Source organism: Fusarium tjaetaba, assembly GCF_013396195.1.
Source record: "Fusarium tjaetaba strain NRRL 66243 chromosome Unknown NRRL66243_c0000259, whole genome shotgun sequence".
Lineage (NCBI taxonomy): Eukaryota > Fungi > Ascomycota > Sordariomycetes > Hypocreales > Nectriaceae > Fusarium > Fusarium tjaetaba.
Genome location: NW_023501455.1, coordinates 63,750 through 84,820, shown reverse-complemented (window position 1 = coordinate 84,820; position 21,071 = coordinate 63,750). Strand labels below are relative to the sequence as shown.

Below are 21,071 nucleotides of genomic sequence, written 5' to 3'. Positions count from 1 at the left end.
TTCCTCACATCTCCTCCTTCACAAAGTGTGCGAAGAGCTGTTACTGTGCCACCAAAAACAAAATACAGCATCACTCAATTCTTCCCTCCCCTTCCTTCTATAAACCGCCCATCTTTGTTCCCCCCATATTTCTTGGCCGCCGTTCGAAAACATTTTGATGTCATGGCAGAGACTGTCCATCGGAAAGCTTGTGATCGCTGTCACGCGCAGAAACTCAGCTGCAAACGATATAACGACGAGGCGTGCGAGCGGTGCGTCAGACTCAAGACCGAGTGCAAGTCTAGCCCGTCTCTACGGTATAGGAAGAATCAGCAACAGCTTGCGGAGAGTCTGCAACAACAGCAGCAGCAACAACAGTTTGTTGAGAACGGGACGACTTCTTCTCTTACTGCTACTTCGAGTGGACGCCGCTCGCCGAAACGACGACGGACAGATAGTCAAGAGGATCCGAGTCTTGTCTCACCCGACGCGGGTACGTGCCCCCTACCATTCTGCTTTATCGCCCTCTTATTTCTTCTGTCTTGGATGCAACCGACTCACAGCCGAGTCAAGGAGAAGCAACGGTGTCAATAATACCCAATAACAATACCAATACCCATACCCATACACACACGGACACAGACAACAGCCTCAGCCTGACGTCTAAGAGTCATATCCTCCCCGTCTCCGTCCCTGTCCCTGTCTCACCCGATCCCGTAGTCGACAGCACCGACTTTGCCTTCACCTTCGACCAGCAGCTGGCCTTCTTCACAGATCCTCAGTATTTATCTCACTCCGAGTTCCCCGGAACTCGTCCTGTGTTCTGGGAACCTGCACCTCTCTACCAGCATCAGCAACAGCACCACCAGCAGCAGCCACCTGAACACCACTCTTATCACCAGCCGCCGGGTGAAGTTGCACCAGAGCGTGACGCCCTTCACCAGCAGCACGTCGTGCCCCTCAGTTGTGCACCTGAGCACAGCAGCACCTCTGACAAGCGCGCGTCACGCACGCAGTCGAAGCAGCAGCAGAGGAGTAATAGACCTAGGCCTAGACAGATCACGCTCCGCCACGACGCTGACTTGTCGCCACTGCAGCAGCACGAGGTGCCCCCAATTCACTGGATGGCGCAGTTGTCTGACATAAACGCCCGGCTGCTGGACCTGGCGTCCGCTTTGCCTTCTCCCCAGGATGGACCGCTGATGGGTCGTCCTGTTGATGAGAGGTTTAGAAGTCAGGGGTTTCCCATTGAGGATATGTTCAAGCTCACGCGATGTGTTGCTGATATTCTTGAGAAACCACCTTCCAACAATGATGGGGGTAAGATGCATCACTCCACGATTGATGGAAGTGATCCAGGCAATGCCATGTTCATCTTGTCAACATACGTGCGTCTGCTCGACATGTATCAACGAGTCTTCAGCCTCGTACACACAGAGCTAGCAACACAGACAGACACAGGTACGACCTTCAGCTTCTGGAAACTACCCGCCGTGACGGTAGGATCCTTCGCTGTAGAGTCGTCTCCATTTCTGCAGATGTCTCTCACGATCCAGCTAGCAGAGGAGTTCTTGTCTCGTCTGAGAGGTTCGACGGCGCGGTGGTCAGGGGCTGGGAACGCAGCGTCCATGTTCGCGGGAGTCGTGGATATGTCTTTTCAGGCGTTTCGGGATCGCGAGGAGGCTTTGGCGAAGCATCTGGTTGAGTTGCGGAGTGAGATAGAGCCTTTGATAGATTCATAGGGGGCAGTGACCTGAGGAGAGGGAACGAGTTGGATAGGGAACTGGACTGGGGATGGATGCAGTATCGGTATAGGGGCTTCAACTGTTCTGTTTCAAGATGGAGGAGGCCTCAAGAAGCAATTCACTAATACATACCATCATTTTTCACTGAGACAAGCTCACATCACCAAGTGTCGATAGTCTGTGAGGAGGCTTACGAGCATACCAAGCCTCAAATCTACGAATTCAGGGGCAATTACACAGAAACTTGACAAGCATATTCACGGAACACCAGACTTCCATCGTCTCCCATCAAAATCCCCTATCCTAACCCAACAATTCCCATTTTCTCAGAGTGGCAATCTTTTCGTCGTCGAACTTGAAGCCCAATTCATGCCCAACTGACCCAGAGATCTGGAACAGCGTAAATCATATGCCGCTCATCTTCGGATTTCCCAGACAGGAATTTGATCCTCAGGGCCCTGAAAATCCCTAACTGCTAGTCTCTATTCCCGCGCGGCGTGGGCTCCGAAGTCGTTCATTGGCGATCCGCATCGCGATGAGAAAAGAGACAACAAGAGGGAGGGACTGACTGACTCTCATCAAAGCCTCGCATATGACCGAACCTCGCAATTGCAACCCTCCCCACGTCTCGTCTAACTAGAGCAACTGTAACTGCAACTATCGCAAGGCCTTGCAGGGCACGGCACAACAGGGCCAGGGCATCTGGCTACCGTACCCAGTGGAAAGAAAGACACGAGGAAGACGAGTCTGCCGGCGTCAAAGGCGCCCGCTAGGGGAAGCCAACGATGCATCCGACACAAGGCCACAGAGGTCCTCAGCGGGACGTGATTGGGACCGAAGCTCTAGAAGGCTCGTCGGAGACAGGTGTTTGGGTGAGGGATGTGCCGACACTAGACCACCTAACGCCCAGTAGCACCGCCAGTTTTGCCCGTTTGAGTGTCCCCTGCAAACTCTAACAGCACACGCCCTGCCCTGTCTATTTTGAGTTTACGACTTTACTCTCTGACACTGCCTCTCTCAACCCGTGTCTTGGGTGACGCCCCCAATTAACCAACGGGCGATGAAACAGAACAGGCCTTGCTTGCCCTACGGTCGATAATCGATATCGCTATGACAATGTACGCGTGCATATACGGATAACAAAGCAAATGGCTGAGATGGAATAGGAATGCCGTTACGATCCATCCCTGGAAAGTGTTGATCGCCAACCTGCGCGATGTGACAGGGGTATACAAGTACGAGAAGGCCGTCTATCAATCAATCTTGAACTCACCTCACCTCACCTCACCTCAAGTCACCTCACGCCAGCCAAAGAGCGTAGCGCTATGACTTAAACGCGTTTATTGGCCCAGAGACTTGCCGTTCACGACGGTTTTTCCTACTCCAAAGAGAGTATGATTCTCACGACACTATCCAAGGCGTCTTCGGAACGCCTGACCCGAGATGCACTTATCAAGACGTGCATTCGTTTGCATGCATGTAAGTAGTATAACTTAACTTAAAACCTCCTACTCCTGGCTTGCCGTCCCTATGGAATCTGACAAGTGACAGACGGTGAATGAATGAATCAATCGTTCCACCGGCACATACTACGTAGTAATAGACTGATCTGAGCTGTAGCAGAGACACGCCCACACTGAGTCGTCATCAGTTCTACTCTCTCCATTACCTGCGTAGCTGTGCGTGCATCCATCCGCAGACCATAGCTTACATACTGTACCCTCGATATCAAACCCCATTGGAAGTCTTCATAAGCAAGGGACGCATTTTCGCTACACGGAACGTTCCTAGACCCCGACGCCGAGAACGGCACAGCCGCGAGGGATCCCACATCACGTCGGCTCTCTCTCTATAGCCAAGCCAAGCCAAGCAACAAATCTCTTGTAACGCAAGGGCACAAAGAGAGAGGAATAATTAATAACCTCACGGTAATAGAACGAATGAAATTAAGCTTTCACCCAACGGCTTGGTAATGGGTAAACTCTTTCCGATCCAGGCAAAGTAAAGTCCCACAGATGTCCATTGCCTCGGGATTTAGCAGTGGATATACCTCTGAAGATCTTGATGCCCAACCCTCGACTCTCTTCTCCTCCAAAGTGAAAATATCTCAACAGCAGCATTCTGGACCCTTCTTTTCCTGAAGAGGCATGTGCGACAGAAATGTCAGGATCCCCATCCTGTCCCTCCCTTTTCGCGCTCTTCACACCCCTGTCCTGTCTTGTTTTGAGCATAGGCCCCCTCCCCCAAAGAGAGCACGTCGTTTGTCTCACAGGGAGAAGAATCTAGGTATCTTGTCTCTTGATGGCAAAGTCCGCGATCAGGACCATGCGGTTTTACATTCTGCGTCATCTCGCCAATTTTCCAGCAGCACGGTTCCGCAGACTTGGTGCGAGACAAGGATTCCATCATGACATGGGGGACAATCAATCTACGATAGGCCAACTTTGTGTCCGTCTGTATTGCTTTTTATCCTCCCTCGGCCGAGATGTGTACTTTCATGCCTCTGATGAGAAATCTGCCGAAGGGCATGGGGGGAGTAGCTGTTCAAGATGCCCTGAAACAGGCTCTGGTACGTAGACACTATGTTCACTTCTCTGTTGCCTATGTTGCGTCGCAAATATCGCTTCCTTCGCGATCATCCTTGAGAAGTCATGATTAACCAGGTTACTGGTAACTGTACCTTGTTGTAATGCATGGATGCTCACGCCAGAATCATCATGACGAGTTCCTGGGCGCGATCTGCTTATCATGATATGTTGATATGTTGTAGGCCGAGCATATAGGGAGTGAACGGTACAAGCAACTGTCTCATCGGAGAAAGTCATAGCATGATCAATTCCCTGTCCTTCGCCAGGCGCCGGAGTCATTTCATAAGAAGAATCCTAGTGACTCTTTCATGTATGTATGTATCCGATGTAGGGTATTCGCAGTGTCCCGGCTCTTCTAGATCTCCTAAACTCTCTCTAAACTCACACCGAATACGATCATCAAATGCAGATGAGAAACAAAATCTTCAATAAAGAAATCGCATGATGCCTAAATCTAACATCACCCGGCCCGGTCCAGAAGCCGCCCGCAAAGCAACCATCATAAAGCACTTCTGCAACTCATGTGAACTTGGCGGCGACTAGTAGAACCGGTGAGTTTAGCGACCACAGTTCAACCTCTTGGTGGTTCCGCCAGTCTACGGCGTAGCGGGGACATTTCCGCAGAGAACAGAGCAGCCACGGACTCCTTGTTGAGTAACGTGCCAAGTCTGGGGTTGACAGGTTGTGCCTTGCATCTCTACCCGTCAGCGCTTGAAGCGGCCCTGGCGGTTTACGCGTAAAGAAATTTTCTTCTTCTTCATCGACTTTTGAGATGTAGAAGTTTTCATGATGCGAAAAGGCCTCCAAGTTCGAGACTGTCAAGACCTGCATTGTCCCCATATGCATAATGCATGCGTTGTTGACATCGTACAGCTGTCAAAGAGCGGTCTGCATCATTCACATTAGTGTTTGCTGAGTAACAAATCCACACACCTCTTGCGTGAAGTGAAGTGTTCATTGAAGCAAAATTCGCCTTCGTATCTGGTTATTGCATGCGCAGTTATCCAGATACACTAACTAGCAAGTTACGAGTGTCTCGTTGTGTGTCTGGCCCGACTACGCCGGGACAAAACCGGCCGAGACAAATCTCCCCTTTTTTTTTGCCGTGTCTGATGGAATGACTGATGTTTTCTCGTTAGTTGTCTCATCGTTCGTACCCAGGCGCTCGGTAACCAGTCAGTGGATTTGACTCAGGGCGAACCCAGTTCCACTCTATGTGATTTCCCGGCAGAGGCGGGATTACATGATCTGCCCGGAGGAATGGAAAGGGAAGGGAAGGGAAGTGGAAAACCTTTCTCTTGGTAACCAGCTCAGACAGGATAGGACAGGTGAGGACGAAGAACGAGAGATCCGCACGATCCTGGTCTGACAAGAGTGGACTGGACTTGAAGCCCTGTTCATCTCCAGGCTGAAGGATCAGGATTGAACGTGGCGGACTTGACCTGAGAAGGACCTCGTTAAAGAGATAGCTCCGAGACATGACCGCAGAGGTCCTCGGAGGGTTACAGGTTCCCGGACCTGGTGAAGGTTACAGAAGGATTGGACATGGCTTCTGTAACCAGGTAGCCATGCTACGATGTACAGTACAGTTCTCCCCACAGAGGCTGTAGCGCTCCGTGAGTTTGATCTTCAAGATGGCGTCCTGCAGGCCCATGCCCAGCCTGATAGGTGTCAGTGGACTCTGTCTCGTTTAAGCTTTGCGTTTCTCAACGGCCGGTTTGGTTGGTTCGTCTCCTAGACTTCAGCAGTTCATGTAGGAAGTGAGACAGACATGTCAAAGTGTTTCTGTATGTAGCTCGGGTTAGTTGACAGCTGAGGTGAATACCGAGTGTCGTCACCCTTGCATGAGAAACAATTCGCATTAACGACTGTCTCTCACAGGCACAGAGAGAGAGAGAGTCAGAAGAGCCGGCTTCTGGCCCTGGAACTTTGGCTGGGATTGGGGCTGTCACACCCACCAGAAGCAGAACATCCCGAGGCCCGAGCCCGCGTCCTGGGAACGCCAAAGAAGAAAGCTGGGACCGACGTGATTGGATAAACCCCTGCGAAGAGGGGCATTATACCTTGGCAGAGTTGACGATTGCAACAGAGGCCAGGTTCTTTAGGCTAGGGTGAACTTGGCGTCAGAGGCAGGGGAGTTCACTGACCAAATAGCGAGCCCGAGAACCAAGAGAAATTTGGCGATGTATGAATAGTATCGTCTAGATAAGATTGAGTTCGTTTGAGTAAAGAGGAGCTTCTTCTCTTCACGGAGTAGACGATGATAGTCTCGGAGGACTAGAAACACAAACTACAGCTGGACATGGCCATGTATGGAGACAAGTTGTCTCCATAGCATGACATGTCTGGCTTGCTCGGGGGGGGGTTTCCTAGGTCCCGGGCAAAGTCGTCCATCCAGTCGGTAGAGGCTAAGAGGACTCACCCGTCAGTCCCCCTTGGCAGATAATTTGCCATGGAGAGCACGAAAATCTGGATTTGCAGGGCTGATTGGATAGCGGTGTGGTATCAACCAAGAGACGGCGTCGGATCGACTGTGGAGATTGTGGAAATTATGTATTCCAGAAGACGCCTTTCAGCAGCGGAAGGCTTTTTTCTCTTTTCGCTAAGTTTAGTCTTGAACATGACGCATCCAAAGAGAGTGTGTCCTATGTTTCTCCTTTTGAAACCTGGTCTGGTCTGTGTTTGGTTGTGTCATGAATCAAGAAGAACTTACCGAGTAGGTATACGAAAAGAATCGAGATAATATGCATGTATGTACGAGCGTTGACATAAACAGAACAAACACCCCCTGTAGACTGTATGTAGTGCAGCAAGGATGAGAGCTCGTTTAGCCGCAATTGGTGGGATTCTCATGCTTGACAGCGTAGGCCTGCAGCGAGGCCTGGCTCAAACTTGTGCATAGCCATGTCGAAACTTGTTGACCGGTTCCTTATTAGGCAAGTAGAAAACTCACGTGGAGGGCAGCGGGTGAAAGGCTTAAAAGATTGTGCAGTAGTTGAATGAGTTGGCGACGACAAGATATCGGCACTCGTGAGCGTGAATGTGTACTTAGAGTCAGGTCGGGTGCGCCAAGATAACAACAGCATCAGAAGCCAAGCTTATAGGGGCCTTGTACCACTACGAGCCCTGTAAATGCTATGGAATCGCTCATCAAACTCTCGGTAGCGGATACGTTTCGGCTGGGTGACAAGCCGACAGCGAGCACAGGACAGGACAATACAGGACATACCGCTACAGTACCGGCATTGCGCCCACGTGTGCAGTGGAGCAGAGCGCCAGAATATGCGTGCTAAAATGCTAATTCCATGCACGATGCTGTCGCATATGGGGTCATATGTATGAATCCAAGCTCAGTCCATCTGACCATGACAGCCTTGTTTTTTGCGTCTGTCGTTTTGGGCAACGAAACGAGGTCATTCTCCGAATGGTGATACCCGGCAGTGGACATGTGTGTCATGGAATCAAAGACGGTACTTGAGAGCCCTCTAAAACTCGCCAGGGGCCATGCCATGCCATGCCATACGAAAGGGCAGAGAATGGCGTCAACGTCCAAGCGTCCAGTGTCGCTCATTCATCCAAGTCCAATGGAACTTTACAGACAGGGCACGTCTAGAACGGACTGAGACGTTGGCAGTGGGTCAGACAGGTTTATTACTCTCGCTCTGTCATCCATATTTTAGCTGTAATTAATCAATCAGGTAATTAACTAATTAATTAATAACCCTCGCTCAGTAGAATAGACAGCGATGACACGAAACATGACCGTGCACTCACTGAACCGCAGTAAACCAGGCTAACCTGACCTGCAAGCAATGCAGCACCGAGAAAATCTTTTCTACGTTGATGTGATGTGCATTGACGCAGACAGGCCCTTTTACATATCAGATAGACCTTGTTTCTATTATTGATTCAGCCAGACCAGCATCATCGCAGCCAGTCAAAAACAACTACCTTGATGACTGGTCAGTCAAGGGATGCCCGAATAATGACGAGTCTCCTTAATTGGCATGCCATGACTAGTAAAAGTCGACTTGGTCTCTCCAAAGAAGCAATATCAGAGAGGTCTCGACCCCTCAAAACGGTCGTGTTGCATCCCGCTCTAGGAAGTACAACATGCTGATCACATCACACACGAAGGAAGGGAAGGGCTTGGCTCATTGAGGGAGGCTTCCACGTGCCCGACGGCCCGTGTCTGCTCGGGTGATGCAACTCCCAATCAGATAAAACGGTGAGAGAGTCGAGTAGATAGACGTGTAGGTATTGCTTTGGAGGAGGCGGTCATCGTTGCTGAGGTTGCTGCTCCCCTCGCGGTGGAGTAAGGCGGGACGTTTGGTCTTCTTTTTTTTTTTCAAGGGTCCAAGACCTTTTGTTCTTTGCTCACCGTCACGAAATATTTCGAGCAGCAGAGCAGAGCAGAGCAGAGGGCGCGGTCTGGCGGGCAGACAGAGACAGTTCTGATTCAAATTGTGGATCGCAGCACGCACCCTGAAGGCCAAGGTGAGTTGGACGGCGGCTCCGCCTTGGAGACAGTTTCCTCAGTCTAGAGAATGCTGTGCTGTGGCAGAGTATTGCGGTGAGTACCCAATCCATGAGGTAAGGCATAACGTAGCGAACGAGCAAGCATCTTGCCTTAATGTGAGGTTGTAGTATGTGCTGTTACCTGATACAGAATGGATATAGCTACTGTAACATCATCGTGAGGGGAAGGGGATTGCCGGCGGTATTGGTGGTTCTGGAATATTATGGTGGAGTGAAATGGAAGGGTCCAAGTTTAGATCCCCCAGCCCAGGCCAGTACAGGCCAGTGCTGTTTCGGCATGTGCGACAGTGATTTCTACTCTATCGTTTATTCATTCGTAACGAGAAATGTCATTTGGGAATAGCATCGACCGTTGTCTTGCCTGTGCCTCGGCCAACCCTCGGTGAGTCATCCTCCATTTGACATTCATTTCTCAGGGTCTTCCTCTATTTTCCGTAACTAAAATAAATTAATTGCATAACCAAAAAAAACTCATCCTCACTTCGCCGACGCCGAAGATGTAAGGGCTCGCAGATTGGTCTGTGTGTTTCACCAGACAGACAGTCAGTCAGTGACTGACTGGCCTTTAAATTCTTGGGGGACTTTTTTACCAGGTGGAGGATAGCTTCGCCTTAGATTAAAACAAGTTGATCCCAGTAAATGGGTCACTCTCGATATATGCATACGCATGCACAAATCAAATCATTGCAACTCTATCCAGTCACACCCCCCATTTTCACTCCCTCCCGCTCTTCAGCTCGCAACGAGAAGAACCCCAGACAACCACGCCCCCCATCCCTTGTTTCTCGGAGAGAGATGGAAGTGCCACCACCAAAACTTTTAGCAGCAGGAGAAACACGCCCCCCTTCTGATGTACGTACAGAGAGGGTGTGCTCGCTCGCGATGCTGCTTGCTCGCTCTGCTATGGCTCCCTCGATGGCAGGCAGTGGGCTGTCTGTCAACAGGGGTCGCCTAGGTATGGAAGGGCCCTTTTCTCTTCTAAAAGTTATAATAAACAACCTTTTTCCTTTTGAGCCCCGTCCGTAGGGATTCCTTTAGCCTCAGTACCGTTGTTTTGGGTCCATCTTGTCTCTGCGTTTAAATACTTCTTTATTCCCCTCCTCGAAGCCATTGCCAATTCGACCAAGACGTTGCAGCGTGTTGTTATCGTACCGTAGTCCGTCTCAGCAGGAACCTTGTCGCCCGCCACTGCTACCCAACATCAGCAGCATCCTTGAACGCTACTCTACTACCTGCCCTCACTTGTTGATATAGAGTTCGGCGGATTCACCACTATTACCCATTATATATATATAACCTCAGGGCCTGGCCATCTTCATCTTGGACCGATCGACTCACATACTTATCATACCTTGGTCCACGATTTTTTAGAATCGATACAACGTGATCGGGTTTGTCACAATGTGCAACTACATCTATGTAAGTCAGAACCTACAACATCATATCATCATGCACCACATCACCATGATGGTGAATGGTCATATAGAAGATGAATACTAATTTATTTTATAGAAGGAACTTAGCTGCCAACACCACTACCATCTGGTAGAATCATGGTGTCCCAAGTATATAGAGACAGAACGTCGGTGTCCACCCACCATTGTGAGCAAGCAGTACTGGTGAGTCAACATAACTATTTCCACAATACACATGAGCATTCACTAACAAACATCCACAGGGGTGACGACATTTGTGGTATGTCTTGAATATTTCCAAGGCCCGACTCGATTCTCTCCACCGACGGCTAACTTTTGATGCATATGAGCCCGTACTAATTACTTCTCTAGCTGCCTGCCGTGAACGCCAACAACCCAGCAATCACCCATGGGCGAAACTGATCCAACGTCCCGAGTCACGCTTGTCCTACTCTCCCCAAGTTCGTGCGCAATGAAAACGAGCGATTCGTCTCGCAGGTCGAGCCCTCGATATGTCGCCAATTGATCTGCCACTCCAACGTCCAATAAGGCGACACTCTTCACCTATCTATCCATCCCCGCATACGCATACACGCACACATTCACATACGAAACCCGACCTCTCGAATGAGTTGAAACAACAGGATTCAACCTCATTCCTCTCTCTCTCGCCGAAGGTGCCGAGATATCCCTCCATCGAAACGAATAGTCGACGTCTGCAGGTTCATCAAGCTAAGCGATGTGCTTTACCAGGTGGTCGACTCAAGTGAGACATGGCACCCCCCACTTGGAGGTGGACATATGAATCAACGAAATACAGACAGCATCAAACAAGAACAACAAAAAAACACAGAAAAAAGTACAGTTTTATCGATACCTTGGAAAGGCGCAGGAAAGCATTTGGTTCATCATTTTTATTTATCTGGAAGGAAAAGAATTCGGCTCTTTGGGTGCAAACCCGTTCTTTTGGCCGATGTGGGATGGGGGATACTTTGATCCCTCTCTTGACTCGCAGGAGGCGTTTACAAGCATGGCAGAAGCTTTGGTACCTTTTTGGGGGGGATGGCGTCCGATCGACAGCCCGGGACCAGCTCTCGAGGAGACAGGCCGAAAGCTGGGGGGAATGGAGGATGGGGGCCACTGAAGAAAGTGCTCAGACACCTGCAATGTGCATCTTTTCGCCACTGACAGGGGAGAGCTCAGGCCATCGGAGCTCTCTACCTACAGCACAGCATAGCACAGCACGGTCGATGGCTGGATGCCATGCACAGAACAAGCACATTCACCCATCAACTCGGACCTCATCTTGACTTTGGACGCCACACCACCAGCCTCGGGCGCTACTCCGATAATTATCTGCATGAGAGGTCTTATGACCGTCATCAGAGCAGCCTATTATGAAGCAACACCTCTTGGACTGATCTCTCGAGAGAAGAAGAAGCATACCCAACCACATCTGGCACGGGAAGGAGTCTTGACTATTATTTATTTTATTTTTGACGCGCTTATTTTTTTTATTATCAAAACTCAACTACAACTACCTTGTTGGACTAACTGGTGCATGCATGGAAATGGGCATTTATGGGAATCAAAGATATCACTTGGGAGGGGGTTTAAGGTCTTGGATTGGATTGGAAACCATTTTCTACTTACTACACCTTCTTTCTCTACACTCGATGGCATGGGCGTTTTTTTTTACCTATTGTTTAGTCCCTTCCCGATATTGCCGCGCATGGCATGGGGGGTCTTTGTTTGTTTTACCAAACCTATCTTTACTACTACTGATCACAGCTGAGACTACTCAAGATAGTTGCATATTGTCAGGCGCAGGAAATGAAATACTAGAATATTGCTTGTTAGTAAACTTGTCAGCTTTTACATCCATACCCTGATGGATTTGATCCGCCAGAGACGACGAAGCATCTACAGGCGGTCGTTTCAAAGATCAGCCATTTTGGCATTAGAATGCGCTAGATTAACTAATTGATAAAAAGCAAAGAGCTGAAAAAAACTGGGAAATTCTATACTGAATCAGGGAAAAAATTACATAGGTACAAGAGATTACGGTATTACCTTTCTTTAGTTTGGACCCATCCCGCTACGGGCCGCTCAATCTTTGACGATATGATATGCCGAGTGACATTCTGAATCACGCGGCTGACGATACCCGCGCTGATACGCCTTTTGACATGTCTCTAGAAGTCCTCTGTGATGATGAGAGTGGCATGTCTCTGTTGTAATAGGATAGGCGAGTCTGTGATGGGGGATGGACAAAAGCAGTGGATGGGATGGGAGAGGAGAGGAGATAACTTAGTGCGATTTGGTGACTTGCGCGCCGTTGGATGGATGGATATTGTCCCATGTTCATCTACCGAACGAGGGATCCATCCATCAGCGCGCGCGTGCGACATGGCATCTGGCCAAGCAGATCCTTATTAACTTGATGGCTACATACAAAAGTGCTGCGATGCTGATTAAGGTAGAGTGAGTCAGGTATCACATTGCATTGGATCTGTATCACTTCTCTCTTCTCTCTCTCTTTCTGTGGCATTGATCCCCACGTTGTTGGCTCGCTTCTTTACCTCCCACCATCTCTTTTCCCCTGGACCTTTACCTTTCCTCCGCTAGTTTGATGCCGTCGGCTTCTTGACGCGTTGGCGCTAATACCGCATCGTGCCGACGGGAGTCTAAATCTGGTCTGCTGAGTCAAGCCCATTCTACCCGCTTTATGTACTTATTCTTGGCAGCTCATTTCCAAAAAAGACTCATATCCAAAAGTCATCGTGGGACTCTTGCTCAAACATCATGTTCTGTTGAGATAGTTGCACGGTCTTTACGCTTTGTTTTTTAGTGCCCTCTTAGCGCAAGTTACGCCATTGAGACGTTAGTTGTCTCTTTTCTCAGTGGGAATAAGTTTTTATGGTTCCCGTAGTGGAGGGAATGTTGGTTTTCGCTTCTGCACGAGGCGTCGCCGGCCGTTGGTATCAGAGTTTGGACTAGCAGCCCGCCTATGCTCTGTATGTCTAGTTTAGTGGTTTTGACACGAAATACTCTAAACGGTTCCTCGGCGAACTTGACTACTAATAAACTAGAGAGGGCGTGTACATGTCATGCCGTCATGTGTCTTTGACATCGTGGGTTCAAGTCCACAGAGAGAGAGAGAGAGCACGGTTGTAAATATGATATCCAACGATGACGAGGAACAGCATCGCATCGTGGGCCAAAGCGTACGAAGCGAGAAGAGAGGGACGAGGGAGGGTTGTTTACTCTACGCAAAGCGCGGTTAGTTTGCCCATTCACCGCTTGCAGTGCAGTGCAGGCAATGTACTCGTCACCAACAACATCTACCGATATCTCTTGTGCATTCTAGACCTTGGACCTTGGATCTCTCCCTGCATGGACGGGCAAGGCAGTTGACTCCTGCCAAAGCCTGGAGAACGGGATATGCCAAAGCAGCCGCACGTGTTGCTCTCATTGCTCGCCCCGATTTTTTCATTCTCTTTTCATTCGAGAAGCATCAGCCAATCCGAGTCTCGCACTCAATCCCTGAGCTTCGGTTTGTCTGCCACGTCGGTCGCGTTCGCTTCGCTTCGCGCAAGTAAACACCACGTACGTATTGTACCAAGGTCATGAGAATGTCCAAAAATGGAGACCGATTGTTTGACAGATCCGCGACGTGGGGTACGTGGGAGATCCCTTGAGGCAGAAGCGTCACGGCATGGGGGTTCGTTATCACGACTTTCTGATAAGATGAGGCTGAGGCTGAGTTTGGGAAACAAAGACTGTCTAAAGACCGGAGATGTGGCATTCGCGAGTTTCTGGATCCTCGCTATCATGGATATCAAGCTTTTTTCCTTACTCACCTACCTAGACCGGATAGCTGGGTCAGATCAGACACCCATGATAACAGCGCTGCACTGTAAATCATCCATCACGCAAACCTTGGGGCCCTTGGCCCTTGTCTATCGTCGCATGATTCACCCTCCACTACCTTAACATCCATCACTGTTACCTACCTAACGTAGGCAGATGAGAGAATTAAAGGTGCTCGCAAGGACCCCACACGTCGGCCAATCTAATTCTTATCAATCAACCATAGTTAAGGGTCTTCCCATTCCGAAAGGTCCCCTACTTTGCGACCTTCTTAAATCTCTCGCGCCTCTTATCACCAACCGTTTCACAATCCATGGCTCAACGGTCGGTACATACATACAAATTACGGAAGAGAGAGAGAGAGACAAAAAAGGTCCCTTCCCAAAAAGGGTTGCGCGAGATTAAAAACAAGAAATGAAGAACGAGTCGGGATGAAACTTGGCATTGAAAGAAGTGACTGTTCTCGGAGGGACGGACTCGATGCATGTCATGTCATGCAGCGTCTTTTCTTCACATGCGGCCAGGATCCAAACCGGCCAGTGTGATGAGCTAGGGACGGATGCCGATGCCCCTTCTCACCGATCAAATGGTGATTTCCTCAAGACATGGTCTTTTTGTCCTTTTTCGTCTTGCCCTGGCTAGAAAGAGCATTTAACAGCCGCCGAGGCTTGTGACCCGAACCCGAATCCCGCATTCGGTGGGTGTCATCACGTCAAAATCTCTACAACGCGAGCAAGGATGGCGGGGTATCGGGAACGGAGGACGGAGATTGAACACACCAACATAATACATCTTGATACGCATCGGCATCATCATGGTTGCTATTACACTCTGAAACTATCTCGGGTGCCATCTCGCCATGTTATCACCCCAAATCATCATCTTGATAGCCTTTGGCTGGGCGATAGAGATCAACTCAATCTTCCCACGTGCTCTGGACCCCACGACATCTGATGATTCCGACCTTGGCTCAGGCGTGGGATGATCTTCCGAGAAGAAGCATTACGTTCCGAATAGACGGTATCTAGCCGCCTTGAAGGATTTCGAGGGGGGCACATTTGAGCATGCAGATTGAGTTATGGTTGCGACTGCGACCACTTCAAAACCAACACCATCATACGTTGGCTCGCATACATAGTGCCAGTTGTGAATGCTCCGGGATCGTACATATGTACATACAAAAGCCGCCGAGATTGAAAGTAAAGTAAAGTAAAGCTGCTGCGCCTGAAAGCCCCGAAAGTACCGCCATGAGGCCATCAACCCCACAACAAGGCTCACCGGTATGGAGTATGGGGAGTCCAATTGCAACGCAGTGCCAACATGCAGCATGCAGCGTGGCAGGGCTGCTGACACACCTGCTCTATTGGAGCCATTGGATGGTGATGCATCCTGCATTGCGTCCATGTATCGACAGACAGACAGACATACCGCAACCGCATCCGATGAACCGAGGTGCAGGTAAAATGAATGCCTTGGTCCCCTCAATTGTGTGTGCATTGTGTGACGGTCATGATTTGCAATTGTTGGAGGGAGGCAAACTATGACCACCTTGGCCTGGAGGGATCTGAGGCCCGTTTATCCAGGGGATTTCCTTGTTAGTTTGAGCCTGGACTGGACCGAGATGGATATTAACTTTTAGTAAAGCGTCTCGTCTGAAGTTTTTAGTAGGGGGTGCATGATGACGATGACTCTTGTTGATGTCAACTGTGGCAAAGGGCGCAGCGTTCGTGCCTGAGCAAGATCAAAGCGTCTGGAGTCGACCTCATCGCGAACGCAAGCTAGGATTGCAAGAGGAAGCTGGAGAGTAGAGTAGTTAGGCGATCTCTGGTGAGTTGCATCATTGATATCGCATCGCAATTATAGCCAATTGACAGGTTGGCAGCCACTTCTCCACGTCTGATGCTGACGCTGACGCCAGAGAGATCGTAGCCAGGGGCCAGGGAGGGAAAAAGAAGCCAAGTGCCGGATAGATGCATTAGCGCTGCACATGACACGTGCATAAAGGCTCCGTAAGTGCATACCTTCTCTAGTTTCATACTTTCAAACGGTCGCTCCATCTCCTATTTCCTAAATCGTCGACTTGCAGTTCTTGATACACCTCACCCGCTTCTACATTTACACGCTCTGTTTTCTGTTAATTTATTCCTGGTACATGGGCTCGCTCACACCCTTGTTGCTGCTTTTCGAGCAAACTCCGAGATTTCATGCTTCCCAAAGAGTCAAGACACCGTACATTATCACAGACCGGTCAACAAGCTCGCAGAGAACCATGACCGTGACCACGACCATGATACCACTAAATGCGGCATTATGTGCATTCTCTCTGCACGGACAAGTGTCACACCTTCTCGGATATTCCGTCATCAATCTCCCGGTCGCAACGGAGAATTAAAATGACGGGGTGTTATTGACGTCGCGCCAAAACGAGTTATGCAAAACGTGATCGTGGTATCGTGCGAGTCTTGCCCAACATGCAAGCACTTGAGACCGTTTTTTTTTTTTTTTTACTCCACGATGGATGGAGATTCGGCACACCCTGGCCCCCTTATTGTCATGTCATGATGCTTGCACCCGCACAAGCCAGTGAGCATGTGACTTGACCGTACGGTGTCCCTCTAGCATTGACGTAGAGTTACGTCTATTGGTGCAATGGGTGCATTGAGCGTTTCTGCGACAAGGCTGGCACTCGGTGATCAGATGTCTGGAGGATGTCTTGGATCGGAATATCGATCTCGACAAACAGTTTGATCCCAACGAATCACTTACTTTGTTTTTAGACATCGGAAATGCCGAAGTGGAAACTTCTTTACGGAGTATGGAGGTACAGCAAACATAGATTACGGAACCTCGATACGCCGAGACACAGATCCTTGATATCACGCTGATCGCGATCTCGTGCCATGTGCATGCTGAATATTGGCGACTTCTCTTTCGTTACCAATATACTGGATGGCCTCACGATTGGTGTATCGTAAACTCGGTGAGTTTTCTTTTGCTGGAAAACTGGTTATCGCGAGACAAGTGTCCACCGAGTTTGCTTCTCTTGCAGCTCTGCTATTGGTGTGTTGGTCGACACAACCGTTGCTTCTGCATCCAATCCCAGCTCCGGCTCCGGCTCCAGCTCAACCTCAGCCCCATTCCCAATGCCAGCATAACATGTGGATCATGGATAATGAACTGAAGATATAGCCATGCTTCACATTGTCTCGAGGTCAGGTGATGAGCAAACAAGCAGTTGCTTTTTCCTTTATTCAATGTGTAGGTTGGACCTGGTTGTTGGACGAGGCTTACATCGTTGGAGCTATCACATCTCAAAAAAAGCCACGATTCAGGTCTTCAGGCACGACCCCCGTCACGCTAAAGGGAAGGCTGCATAGGGCGCAGATCACGCTACGCTCAGTCACTATGGCTAGAGAAGAAGAATAAGATCTTGTGAAGAGCTAAGCTCAATTGACGCGATATGATCTCAGCTAAGGCGGCTGAGAGATGTTTCCGTCGTTCTCTTATTGGTAGTTAACCCTGTTGAATCGATCATAATAGAGGAGATATTCCCGGTGCCCGGATCTGATGTTGCAATGTGAGCGCCTATCACAAGTGATACCGCGCGTGAGATGTGCCTCGTAGCGTGGATTGGAGGTCCTTGATCGCGATGCCAGCTGAAAACGAGGGATTGACATCGTGCTTACGATGAACATCGCTGATTGCGAGTAATCCTGGGTATAATGGGCAAATCATAATTGTACAAGATGTCAAGGAACTCCTCGATGCTACTTTGACGAAGCCATCTGAAACCAGACATGTCATTACTCACTTCTGTCTTGTTACCTCCTCAGCTGGTGGCTTATCGTTTCCGCGACGGGATGTATCACTAATCAACTTAGATTGCACAATCAGCCATTAGCTTATGAGGCTTCCAGGTTGTCGTCCAACCAAACAGCTCATCGGTCATCCCGACTCGATCCTTCGTTACGCCTTCTACTTTTGCTTCTTCTCAGTTTCAGCCTCGAGTCTTCCGTCTACCAGACTTCCGTCAGGCAAGACCTTTTCCCTGGTTCGAACGTAGGCTAGCAAAAAGGGATACGCCAGATCACAAATGACTGAGGTGCCAGTGATGAAGACACCAAGAGGATGGAAAACGAAGCCGTGAGCCTCGGGCCAGTACCACCACATCAGACCGCAAGAGACGGGCAGACCCATGACGGTGCCAACGAAGCGACAGAACCTGGAAGCGAGATGTCAGCATGGCTGAGTTTTAGATGCCGTGTTTGTTCTGGGATTGCTTTTTCGGGTTGTCATCACGAGACAACAAGTGGAGGTTCATCCTACTGGTAACCAGTCGTCGGTATTGCTTGCGCGGTCTCATTCGGCAGACCGCTCTCATCTGAGACGCGATTTGCAGTAATCTTCCGAGTCCTTGGGATCAGAGAGCATGAATATGATAGATTAGATGAGAAGACGGCATGTATCGAGACACGCCCTCTGCAAGAACCGACAATTGCATATAGGAAATGAAGGACTTACCAGATTCCATAGCTCTGTCCACCAGAGTGACCTCTCTCAAGAAGCATAGCCAACGCCGAAACGCTGAATATCATCTGCGCCACACCAGCCGACCAATATGCCAACTCCGTAGTATCTCTCGCCTCAAGACCCTTCCAATTCTTGCCCCATTTGATACCATACCCTCTATGCGGCTCCTCAAGCCACCACCACGCAAACAACCCATTACCCACGACACCCACCACAAAAACGAGGAACAGCAGCAGCGCGATATTGTTCGCTATAAGCGGACTTGAGGCAAATGACCTAGGCGCTGTTTTGAGCGTAGCGTAGAGAACAACCAAATCGAGGAGAAGCCAGAGGATGAAGCCGTATGTCTCGATGGGTGCTTCGCACACACCAAAGCCGTAGACTACCTCCCATCCTAGATTGAGACCCAGTGCGACGAGCGGTGCGGGCGTCGCGTGGGTTGCTAGTGAGCGGCGGATCATGAGGATGTAGGCGATTAGCCAGAATGTTATGCCGAGGGAGAGGCAGGCTGTTGATGCAGGGACGAGCCATGGTGGTGCTGAGGGGGGTGGGATGTCTGATGAGCCCATTTTGTGGTGTTTGTTTGGGCGCGAGAGTGTTTGAGGTGTGCTTTGATGGTTGAGAGGTTGGAAGGAGATTGGGGGTGGGTGGTAGTTAGGATGATGGAGATATTGACTTTCCGGTTGTGCCGGATGATACTCTGTTGATATGTTGAGTTGTGAGTTGTTGACATGTGGACGAGGTTGCGGTGAGACGCGGATTACCCTATATTGGATGCCAGCCTAGGGTTGAGATGACACAACATCTCGCGGCGATTTCCATTCATGTACTCTGAATCTGGGCATTGTAGCTGATCTAATGGTTTCAGATATTAATGTGCATTTTGAGGTCCTTGAGGGTTGAGTTGTGGACAATTCACTGAGGTAATTGTGCCCTTCGTTTGCTCAATGCTGTGGAGTCACCTCTCTTCTGGAGGATGACCGAGTCGACTGGCAAGAGCAGAGAGACAAAAGACCAAGGCCTTATGAAATAAATATTGTTTTTCACTCTGAGGCTTCTGAATTTACCGTGCGGGCCATTTGTAGGCAAACGTCAGGTCTGGCTCTGAGGTCCATACAGACGAGATATACGAAACCACACATCGTGACTGATCAAGGTTGACCTTTACCACGTGTGATACCTGTATAGTAGTCTTGTAAAAGGTACAAATAAAGTCAAAGTTTGTTTAACTGAAAACTTAGGAGATGCTTGAGGCCGATACTGGGCAAACTTCCTCGACCAGTGCTAAACTCCTAGACAAACATATACTCTCGACTTCTTCTTGACGCATAGACATGCACTGTGACGTGCCACTGAGTCTGTAGTCTCAAACTCATATCTTTGGCAATGGGGTTGCAGATTGTACATGTAGTGAGAATGAAGTTACTCCGAAAGGAGAGATATTTTGCTGTGTCATCAGACGTAGAGGCTCGAGGGACTCGACAGTGGAGCTGAGTCCGAGCATGCGAATTCCCTTCAGGCTATGACACTCTGTCTCCTCACATATAAGTAGATAGAATATGAGCTTTTGAGATATCTGTCGCCAATATCGACCGTAATCTGGTGCCTGAGGTGAGACAGTCGTTGGCGGGCTCGACTTCCATGACACAACTGGTTATAAAGAGGCGGAATTTCTGCGAATAAAGTTTGAGAGAATGATTGCTACGAGTATAAAGTGTCTGAAAGCCCAGATCGGAGTTCGTCAAGTGTTTAGTGTACATTCAGGTGGCATGTTGTAGTCTTGCCGAGCTGAGTCAACTATGCATCTGCCTATGAGGACTGGCAGTTGCACAAATACTCCACAGCGGGTCGAAAGAAGAAAGTGTAGATGGGTAGATCAAATCAGTAGGTACATACAAGAATTCGGCTCAGAAGGTACCAAAGTAAGGGACATCACCTCCAGTTTCTTCCCGCAAGGGCCTCGCACATCACTTCAGTAATCAAGGAAACCCCAAGATACAATGAGCTGCCACAACGGAGTGGATTAACTGCGGAGAACATTACATAACTGATGAGGTATGCTCCAGTAACTTTTCTTATGATAGGAGAATACACTATATGCTCTTCGGCTGCCGTGACATGCTTATGAAGGGCACGAGACGGACGTTTGTGTTTGATACGAAACCAGCCGAAAAGTTGACCGTGACTGGGTATCAAGCAGTGTTTTGTTCTTATATCTTTGAGCCATGAAGGACGGTAAAGTGAGTGACGAGACAGTCAAGTCTCTTGTGGGCTGAGAAACAGTCTCTGGGTTTGACCTTGCCATGACACAATACGAGACTTAATAGATAGAAAACGGCCGTAGAACAACCTCTAAATACACTAATGTGTTTTTTATATCCTCTGTGTACTTGGACGACAAG

At 49.3% G+C, this 21,071-nt stretch overlaps 2 protein-coding genes across 2 annotated transcripts; one reads left to right on the top strand and one right to left on the bottom strand.

Moving 5' to 3' along the window:
* Positions 1-162: 162 nt before the first annotated feature.
* FTJAE_10889 (uncharacterized protein) lies at positions 163-1,721 on the top strand (the record flags this gene model as incomplete). The annotated part of the gene is made up of 2 exons (XM_037343773.1): positions 163-472; positions 622-1,721. The coding sequence occupies 2 exons, from the start codon at positions 163-165 to the stop codon at positions 1,719-1,721; spliced, it is 1,410 nt and encodes a 469-aa protein (XP_037202074.1).
* A 16,393-nt stretch (positions 1,722-18,114) lies between these two features.
* On the bottom strand, positions 18,115-19,238 carry FTJAE_10888 (uncharacterized protein; the record flags this gene model as incomplete). The annotated part of the gene is made up of 3 exons (XM_037343772.1): positions 18,115-18,361; positions 18,466-18,552; positions 18,661-19,238. The coding sequence occupies 3 exons, from the start codon at positions 19,236-19,238 to the stop codon at positions 18,115-18,117; spliced, it is 912 nt and encodes a 303-aa protein (XP_037202073.1).
* Positions 19,239-21,071: the final 1,833 nt, after the last annotated feature.